A 10,638-nucleotide genomic window follows, 5' to 3' on the forward strand; every position below is an offset into this window, starting at 1 on the left:
GACAGGCCCCTCTGGAGAAACCAAGGGCAGAGGAATGGTGTCTGGGCTTCCCAGCCTATGAAATAGAAAGTCACCTTTCTGGTGACGCATAGTATCTTTTAAGGCAAGAGGACCTTGACCCTAATGCCATGGGAAATGTAAGAGAGTGAGAGGGGGATGGGATAAAAGGGGCTTTTATTGGGTAGAATCATTGGCACTCTTGACACCAAGGCAGAGAGACACAGCAACCTGGGAATGGAGAGCAACAGGATGGGTCGGAATTGATCATTGGAGTGTGGCAGGAAAGGGAAGGTATTGGGGGTAAGGAGGACACTCCACTGTAACCTCTATGCTCAGAAAACTTTATCAAATCCTCTCCAGTACTCCCTCCCCCACAACCACTAGTGGTGGAGTTTGGACCACTGGGAAGTGATTTAGCCAGCTCTCCAGTAGAGATCATAAAATGTACCCTGTACTGGGTTTGCAGTTTCTTTATTATGCTAAATGGACAAGGGCAGCCAGGGCAGACTTTAAACTCTTTTCCCTGGTGGTCCCAGACTGGGTTTCAGTGCAAGGGCTGATGGGTGTTCAGAAGAGTAAGGCTGGGTAAAGGCTCTCCCTAGCTGTCCAGCAGTTTGGCTTACTCAATTTTATTTTCATAGGCATTTATTTATTTTTTTTTTAACTTGGAAGAAAAGTGTTGACTTAGAAGGGCTGCTGAATACCTGTCACTCAAACTGCCCCCACATGGTCTTTCCAGTGCCAGACTGTATTTGCTGGCCAGAGATGCCTCGGGCCAGAGACTCTCCAGCCTGGCGTTGCTACAAGGACCGCGTCTCCTGCACCCAGTGCAGTTCAGGCCTCCCTGACGCCAAATGAGACTCTGAAATGATACGTTTGTTCTGCTTTTACTGAAGCATTTTTTTAAAAAAAGAATTGCTACACTAGAATGAATGGATTATGAGTAAATAAAAAGAAACTGTCAGTCTCTTTGAAGGTTGTGCTTAAAGGGACTTGCCAAGTCAGGGCACAAGAGTGACAAGATAGAGACCCTGGTGTTTTGCATGCTCAGCTCGGCTCTTCCGCTTCATCTGCACCGCACTAAAGGATGTGTTGGTGCATTGAATCACAAAAAAAGTGGCACGCAAAATAAAAGGTGCCACATCACAATGATTGTAGTGTTTTTAACTACGAATTGCCACATTACCCAATCTAAGGAAATGCAGGGCTACACATGCAAAGAAAACGATACAACACTTCCATAACTTATAATTAAGTTGAAGTCTTCCTAACATTTGACTTTCTAATGAGTGTAATGAGATTACATGCCTGATGGAAGCATTTGTGCAAAGCAACTTTCGTGTTAATGAGGCCCTAATACAGGACAAAATCGAATTATTTTCTCTCATTCTCAAATTTGGTCTCCTGTGTGAAATCATCTTTTAGGGGAGTGGAGACAGAGGATGCGAAGGCTGGAAGGGGTGAGAGGGTCCATGGCCAAAGCCCTCCTGGGAGCCTCGCGACCCAGAATCTCCGCGTGTCTGGCCAGGCCGCGCTGCGGGGTCGGGCTCGCGGCCTCGCTTTAATTGCTCTTGGACGAGGGCCATGGCACCCGCGGCGCGCGGGGAACCCCTCGGTGGGTCTGAAACTAGGTTAAAGCAATTAGCATGCTGCCGGCATATTGTCCTTCGGCAAGGCCGTGGGTACTGGGGGCGGTTCGCGATTGTACCTTGACTGACCAGGCGACTGCTAGGCTACACAGGAGCAGCTCGCCTTGGCGGGGTCTTGGCAGAGCCTGCGCGGCCGGCGCGGGGACCGAAGTTCCACGCAGAGGTGCGCGCCTCCTGCTCTGCGCCCGTGCGCTCGCGTCCTCGTCATCCGCCGCCGCGCCACCGGGCTCTTGCTCATAGGTGAGGGCACAGGGGCCGGTCACTGCTTAGGATGCTAGCTGAGCCCAAGCTTTCTGGGTTTTCCAGCTGAGTGACACCTGGCCTCGCCGCCGTTCCTCTCCCCTTCGCTAGGGGGCGACCCTGTGCCCTCTGCCCCAGACTTGTCTGCTCTCCAGATTGCTGACGGAGGAAGACGAGGTTCTGGTGTAGGCAAAACGAGGCCGGATTTAGAAATAACCTAGTTTAGGGCTGGGGGTATAACTCAGTGGTAGAACGCTGGCTTGGCATGCGTTCGACTGGATTCCATCCCCAGCACCGGAAAAAAAAAAAAAAAGTTGTAGATATGCCAGGCAGAACAGGCTCCTTCCTCCCTTGCCTCAAAAACCCTGGAAACCCTGGATTGGGTTGGCAGCACAACCCCCCACTCAGTGTTCTCCCGGATCTCAATGCCATCGCCGGTTCCATTCCTTCTGAGAACCTGAGTTTCAAATATCCAACGCTGCAACTGCCCAAGGATGAGTGGCAGGGCAACTCAAGAGCAACCCATTCTCTCCAGCCGATGGAAGCAGAAAGACCCGTTCCCTTGCCCAGCCCAGAAATTAGCTCTCAGCTCCCACCAGGCACAGCGCCTTCACTTTTATACAATGTGATCAGGCAGAATGAGGGTGACTTTGGGTAAACCATCGTCTGAGCCTCAGCCTTCCTCTCTGAAAAGTGGGAATAACAAATACTATGACCTGTTTGCCCCATGGGTTATTTGAAAGTAGGATAAATATGTTACTAGTTGGAGTAGATGATGCAGATTGAAGGACTATCATGGAGAATTGAAGGCCATCTAAATAAAAACTCAGTTCCCTACTTGATAGCTACCATTTGAGTTCCTGATTTGGTTTTTACCAAGTTAATTATTTTTAAAGATATAGTTTCTCCCATCATGTACTAAACAAATAACTTTTAGAAAAAAGGGTGTAAATAGCATTTATTAACAACGCTTAGAAATAAACTGTATCTGGCAATAAATAAGCATGGAATTTTCTGACCAGAGTTTTTTTCAACAATGCAGAGTTCTGCTAAAGGTGCTGGGGGAATCATTCACTATTGCATATTTTTAGAAACTCAGGATAAATTATATAAATTATATATATAAAGAGATCATCTATTTCATTAACTTGACAGGATAATAAATAGATAAATAACAGTTGATTGCCATTAGAAAATTTTGATTCTTAAATTACATTTACATTATAGGTATTTACATGTACAATATGCACAGGGACATAATGAGATCCTCAGCCAAATATGAGTCTTCTCAGGACACAAATTCAAAGGGAGGTTCATTTTCTATGTTGTTAAATGCAGATTTGCTGTTGAGTTTTCTGGGGTCCTCTGGGGTCCACACTTTGGCTGTTCGAATAATATTTTGCTCTTTGAGTTGTTTTTCATCAGTCCACGAGAGAGAGTGTCCTGCAAGGGGAGGGAGACCATAATCCGGGTCGCTAGGGGAGGGAGGCCCTGGGGAGGTGAAAAGAGAAAACAGACTGTGAATATCCAACCATCTTCCCAGAGGCCCCCTCCGAACTTTTTGGATTCCCCCCATGAGCACCTCGACTGAACGGGAGCCTTACAGTTATATTAGAACGACCCTTTTAGTCCACCCCTCAAGCCCTAACCGCCCCTCTCCCTGGAATCTTAGGAGCTGTTGGTGTGGCGGGGACACTTGCCCTCCAGGCAGCCGTCGTCAAAGCTTCAGAGGTAAAAAAAAAAAAAAAAAAAAAAAAAAAAAAACCCACGAGAAACACAAGCTCGTGCTCAAGGTCGCAGGTGCCCACCGACCATCCGCCCACCCGTCGGTCGGTCAGTCTGCTTGTCAGTCTGTTCGCCCGACTTTCCCGGGTCTTCGCGTGCAGGTGTCAGTGCCCCCTCTCCCTGGGCTGAGATTCGGACGCACTTACTGGTGCCTCGATGGCAGATGATGACCTTCTGGGCCTGGCTGCCCAGGCTGTCCCCGCCCAGGCGCCCACCGCCGCCGGGTCCCACGCATCCGCCTGCGCCGCCACCGCGCAATGGCAGATCCGCCTGCACGAGCTCGCTGAGGAAGTTGATGTAGCCGATGGCCAAGCGCAGCGTGTCCACCTTGGAGAGGCGCTTTTCGTAGGGTAGCGTGGGGATGTGCGAGCGCAGCCCCTCGAAGGCGTCGTTGATGGACTGCATGCGCCTCCGCTCGCGGACGTTGGCCGCCTGCCTCAGCTGCTGCAGCTCTGCCTCAGAGCGCACACGACGCCGCCGCCGCGCCGCCGCCGCCGCCGCGCCACTCAGGCCACGCAGCCGCGCCCCTGGGGACAGCACGGCCGCCGCTGCGCACGGGTAGGCCAGGCAGGAGGGCGGCGAGCCCGGCGAGTAGGGGAAGCCGCCGGGGGGCGCCCCTGTCTCGCAGCAATAACCGGCGCCGTCCTCAGGCTCTCCCGGACCCCCAGGGGGCGGCGGAGCGAGCGCATGCGGGGCTACCGAGGGCGCGGGCTGCAGTAGCAGGCGTGCCCCGTCGCGGTAGCAATACTCGTGCAGTTGGTGGCTGAGGAACTCCACCTCGGCCTGCTCGTCTGCCAGCAGCTCATCGCCATCCTCCAGAGGGTCCCGGGAGGACTGGTCGGTGAAGAAATCTTCCTCGTCAAAATAAGCAGACGGAAAGGCGTCCAGGGCCCCGGGGAAGTGCTCCAGCAGCACCGCGTCCATGCTGTCCGCTGCCACGGGCCAGGGGTCCAGCCGGACTGCCTAGGGTGAGGCTTTGTAAGTGCTGGGTTGCAGTGTTCTCCGGTCCGCCTGCCCCTCCCTACGGGGCCCTGCGCTGGGGGCGCGCGGCGGCAGCCGGACTGCCCGCCCCCGGGCCTCCCTGGAGTGCCCGCCGCCGCGGCGCTCTGGCTGGCGCCCGCGCTGCACTGGGGAGGGCTGGGACCGACTTGCTGAAGCTGAGGGCCGGCACGCGAGGATTCTTATAACTACATCCACAGGCGCGTGCCAGGGACCCGCCGCGCCAGCCAATCAGAGCGCGGGGCGCGGGGAGGAGGGGGCCGGAGGCCCAGGGCGGCGGCGGCAACGGGTGCGCTTTGCTCCCTTCGGGAGCTCCTGGGGCGAAGGGAGGCCGGATTCTTCCCTCTCCTCTGTCGGTTGTTCTGCACCTACCTGCCCAAGCGCAGCTTCAGGGGTACCTGTGACCCGCGGCGCCCGACACTTGTCCCCGCGCACTCCCCAACGCAGTGCTCTGTCTTTCCACCTCCGGGCTAGGGCAGTCGCACGCAGCCATAAAAAGATCCTAAGGGTGCAAGAGTTGACCTCCAGCGGTGTTCATACCACCTTTGGAGTCAGCGCAGAAACCGCTGGCAGCCTGAGCCGTTAGAGCGGCTGCATTCAGGGGCCGGGTTGGTGCATTTCGCCATCCCATACCCGGCGCGCACGGAGCTCGGACATGGGTTCTACTGAGGACTTCTATCCCATCACCAGGCCTTTCAAGGGCTCTAGTGAAGTTTTCAGGATGTGCTAGTGGGGTCGGAAGGCGACCTAGTCCCACTCCTAAAGAGCGCAGACTCAGCGCACTGTCTAGGAGCGCGCCTAGGTGACGCCGCCCTTGGCTGGACTAGCCTCCCCTGCCCTCCCCTGCAGGGGAAGAGGGGATGGGGAGAGGAGACGAGGGCTGCCTCCGAGAGCAGCTCAGTGGGGCGCATTTCTTCTGAGAGCAAATCGAGACCCTAGGGGTTCTGAGCAATAAACCCAGTACAAAAGGAGTCAATTGATGCTCCTGCTCTGGAGCAGTCCAGAGGGAGGGCATTGAAGTTAAAGGGCAGAGTGTAAACCATTTTAAAAGCCTGTCCCTCACCTTTCTGGCCACCGGGACCATTCCTCAATGATTTCTTTCTTTCTCGACCTTCTCTCTCTCTCCTCTCTCTCTCTCTCTCTCTCTCTCTCTCTCTCTCTCTCTCTCTCACACACACACACACACACACACACAAACACACTCACACCCCGTGTGCATTCTCTCCTAAGACGCTTTATCGCAGACTGCAGGGCAACTTGAATTCCTCACTTTAAAAGCAACAAAGAAACACTTTCAGCGTCCGGGCAATTCGTGTTGAAAGCCAGGCTCCAGTTCCATACCGGGAGAGTTAATAAGGGCAGTCACCATGCGTACTGCCTCAATAGAGCACTAGAGGAGTTGTCTTCCAGGGTCAGACGCTTCCATTTTTAAACAATTGTCCCAGCAGAGGTTTCTATAGGTCACTCAGAATCCCTTCAAAATCCAAGTCCATACCTCTGAAGAACGGTGACTTAACACACTTCTCGGTTCCAGACATTTCACTTTCTTTAACCGTAGTGTTAAGCCCCAAAGAGAAAGATTTGAAGATGAGAGGTACCCTACCTTGAATTGTCAAGAACCCCACTGTTTTTCAGCAGCTTCTTTTGTATGGTCATGCCTCCTTCATAGTGTGGTCGTTGTTCATAAGTGGATGCAGATATGGTCCAGGTTTCCTGTGATGGAGGCTGAGTTATAATTTTCTTAATTTGGATTTCTCTTTGTGACCTCAAAGGCAGAGAAGCTATGGGATGTTGGGGGACGTTCGTAAAGACCAGGGATCTAAGCTACCGTTGTGTACCCAATTCCCTTTACATTGGAAAGGTCCTTTCCTGTCCTTACTTGGTTAGAATAAAACCAAATGGATCCATCCAAAGACTTGCAAGAGTAACAGATAACCAGAATTCAATACCTTATTGAAATATTGATAACCACTCACTAAAGAAAAGACTGGCTTTGATCCTACAAAGTCCCTCTTTCATTGACTGAGAGACTTCTCTGGTAGCCTAGGTGGTTCGTGAGAAAATGTTTGGGTCATGAAGATGGAGGGAGGGTACTGGGATACTTGGGAGTGAGTGCATATGAGTATCTTTTTATTCAATGTGATTATAACAGTCTGCATCCACAAAGTTGTCTTACATTTGTTTGATGAGTTTATGAGCGAGTTCCAGAAATCTGGGGCACTTAGGTGACCTAGTGGGAAATCAACAGTGGGAAGGAAATGTTGTTGTCTGGTGAGGTTGGGCAGAGCTCATGTTGGAAACTCCAGCATCTCCTGGGCCCATGTGGATGAGCAGGGTAGAAGGAAGAAAGTCCTCATTTGTTGTCCCCATAACATTCCTCCTTCTTTTCCTCTTCCCAACTCCTGACCCCAGTGTTTTCTCTTGGAGAATTGCTGGCTGTCTGCACACTGGTCTTGTTGGGAAGCTAGGACTAGACCTGTAGAGACACACACACACACACACACACACACACACACACATACACACACACTCCTTAAGTAAGACATGATAGTTCTTTTCTCTAATAAAAAGAAGAAAGAGTTCTCTGCTAATAAAGGAAATTTTCTCTGGGTCACTGGAGGTCAAGACAGTGTGGATGGCTGCCCTCTGCCACTCGGAGCAACAGGTTGGATGAGGAAAGACTGGAACTGAATGTTGCCTTGCCCTCCTAGTGGCTCCAACTCTCATCCAGCCCTGGCTCCACACTCCAAGATCCTCTGGGCAGTGGGGGATCCTGTGGGGGACTTCTATGGAAAGGTTCCAGTTAGTTTATGCACAGAAATAACTGATCTCAGAGCTTACACTGCTCCATCCTCTGCTAAACTCCTGCTTCCCCTCTTCTCCACTCTGTCCTCATGAGAAATGTCCCCAAGAATCTTGTAAAGAACCCCTGCCTCATAAGAAGGTGCCATCCTACTGCTGAGATGGGCAATGGAAGGGACACTTGGCTTCCCTACTGCCAAACCCTGGTAGGACTTTCAAGACTTCTTCAAGCCTTTCTGCAGAGGTTCATTGCCAACTGGTTGTCCTGGGCCTGGTGGACTCCCATACCTCCTTTGGGCTGCCTCAACCCTCTCCTGGGTTCTCCATTCCAGGAAACGTCCTAGCAAGGGCCACTAGGTTGAGCCTTGACCTCTTTCTTTCTCCACCTCCCCACACCTGTGACCTGTCCCTGTTCTCCCCCCATTCCCAGGAGTCTCAGGGACCTGAACGTGTGTTCATTTGTTTTCCATCAAACATTTTCCAACTTCTCAGAGCAGTGATGGTGGGGTTTGAACCCAGGCCCCTATCCCTTCCTCGGGTGAATCTGGGCAGAGAGAGCACTAGTGAAGCAGGTACTTATGGTCATGACTCATGGTCTATTTACAGTTTGAAAAATGGGTCCATGAAGCAGGGTGCCGTAGTACACACCTGTAATCCCAGCTACTCAGGAGGCTGAGGCAGGAGGATTGCAAGTTCAAGGCCAGTCTCAGCAACTTAGTGAGACCCTATCTCAACTAAAAAATAAATAGGCCTGTGTTGTTATGTACCCCTGAGTTCAGTCTCCAGTACGCCTCTAAATGGGTCCATGTTCATTCTTCCAGGTCCTCCTGTCTCCTGCCCACCTCAGCTTGGAAACTCAGGGTGAGGGTAGGTGGTGGTTTGTCCTTTCCTTTGCCCCATCCCCTTTCTTTAGCACTTCCTCAATCCCTGACCCGAGGTATTTTTCTTCGCCCCACTTGAGGACCCAGTACACTCATCAATCCGTTCCTTTATCTTTATGCTCTTAGGAAAGAGGATTTGAAAAATAAAATCAGAGTTCATAAAGTCCTCTGAGGCCCAGCAAGATTCTGTGACTCCCCTAAGACCACACAGCAGGATAATGTCAGTCCCAAACCACCTCAGCCCAGTGATGGTTCCACAGGCTGCTGAGAGCAGCTCAGCTTCTCTCATCCATAAAAGGTGTGTTTATATTCATGAGCACTGTGGTCTATCCAGACCTCTTCTAAAGCAGCCCAGAATACCAATCACTACCTCCCTGGCCTTGACTCCTGGCTTCACTGTATAGACCACAGCACCAACTGAGATCAAGGAATGATAATGGCTAAAGAAGAATTTGCTAAATGTGTGGTTTCCCTAGTAAGACAAAGTATGCTAAGTCGAATTTGAGATCAGGGGATGATCTCTAGTCTCAGAAATCACATTCCACTTGGGAGACCTACTCTGTTCTCATGATCTTGTGGCATTTTTTTCCATTCCAGAAATGACTGGTATAGATGATGTTGAACTCTTGGTTTGGTGCATGAAACCAGGGCTTTGTGCATACTGAGTTGAGCACAAAACCTAGCTGAGTTAAACCCTTGGCCTTTTGAACTCCTGCTCCCTCTCTGTTCTCACCATACTCAATCATATTCTGAACCATCTCATTCTATCCTATGATAGAAGGAAAAGATGCTAGAGAAGATGAAACAGGAACATGATGGACTTTCAGATATCTTTATCACCTAGCCCCATAATTCTGCAAGCTAAAAAGTGTTCTTTCTTATTCAACAGATGACTAATTAAGGCTTAGCCTTCCACCCAAGGTTATGAGCTCAGTGAGAGGAACCAGAACCAATGCCATCTCTCTGCCCCTTCCTTGTGTCTATACTTAATATATTTTGTTTCATATGAGTTTCACAACCTTGGCTCCTATGGCAGTCCTTTGAGAGAAATGGGCCAAGTATTTTTATCATTTCCAAGTGGAAACAGATTCAGAATGGCTAGCTTGCCCCCAGTGGCAAAGCTGGCACCAGGGGCCATGAGTGCAAATGAGTGGATTTCCAACTCCAGGGAGTGTGAGGTGGAGTGTCTCCACACCATGTGGATGTCAGGTTTCCCCTGACAGCCTCTCCATTCTGAAGTTGCTCAGGCTAAAATAGAAATAAAACTGGGCCATGTCCCATTGGGAGATGAGGGTTGCCTTGAACTAGAGCAAGTCCAAGGCTAAGTGCCTGCCTCCTTCCTTGTGGCCTTGTGTTTCTCATTGTTAAACATTAATCATTAAAAGGAGAAACACCTGAATGTTGATAGAATGACCCAAGTCAGTGTTCTCTGTCATGCCAAAGTTTATAAAGCTCCTGAGCTTTGTCCTTCAGCCTTGTTATTCTGGAAGGTGTTTGAACTTTAGTAATGTAAACATTGCAAGTCATTATTATCAGACTTCCGCATCTTGACCTCCAAAGTGAGCAGTGGAAAGAAAAAGAAGGAATTCAATAGAAACAGGAATTTATTCCCCACATCTATTCCTTTCTTTTCAAAGCTATGTATTTTCTTGCTTCACATCCGTCATTGGGGTCCTTTAGTGAATTCTGTTACAACCATATTATGGAATATTTAGCTAAATAAAAGAGGCAAGAGGGGCTAGTATGGTCCCACCTGCATTTTAAGAAGAGGACAGTAAGTATGCATCAGTGCATCTGTGTAGTCATCAGTATCCCCAGATGAACACACAAGAACCTGGTGGCATTAATTCTATCAAGAAAGGAAAGGGGGGAAAAAAAAGAAAAGAAAAGAAAGGAAATGGGTAGTTTGTGCGTAGAATTTTTCATTGTATAACTCTTACTTCTTTTGATTTTTGTGAACATACACTCAGGAAGTTTTTAAAAATGTTAATGAACTTATTTTTTAAAAAAGAAAAATGTGGCGTTCATGATGTCTTTATGAACTGGATATTAGCTTGTGCCATTTTCAACAAGTACCCTTCGGTAGATGGAATCAGCAAGGGCTGGCAGGGACAGGTAGATACAAGCTAGGTTCCTTCTGTAACTGAGTTTTGCGTGATGTGCAGTTGAAAAAGGATGACATGGGACAAAATGTTATTACCTGCATGAAATCAATATTGAATAAAATTCAGAGGGATTTGATGACATAAAGGAAATTGAAAATTACTAAATACTCATGAAAA

The 10,638-nt window shown here is 49.8% G+C and overlaps 1 protein-coding gene across 1 annotated transcript; it reads right to left on the bottom strand.

Annotated features, from left to right (window-relative positions):
• Positions 1 to 2,959: 2,959 nt before the first annotated feature.
• On the bottom strand, positions 2,960 to 4,598 carry PTF1A (pancreas associated transcription factor 1a; the record flags this gene model as incomplete). Its single annotated transcript, XM_079107005.1, has 2 exons — positions 2,960 to 3,380; positions 3,821 to 4,598. The coding sequence occupies 2 exons, from the start codon at positions 4,596 to 4,598 to the stop codon at positions 3,178 to 3,180; spliced, it is 981 nt and encodes a 326-aa protein (XP_078963131.1). The 3' UTR covers positions 2,960 to 3,177.
• Positions 4,599 to 10,638: the final 6,040 nt, after the last annotated feature.

The sequence above is a fragment of the Sciurus vulgaris genome (assembly GCF_902686455.1).
Source record: "Sciurus vulgaris genome assembly, chromosome: 12".
NCBI lineage: Eukaryota > Metazoa > Chordata > Mammalia > Rodentia > Sciuridae > Sciurus > Sciurus vulgaris.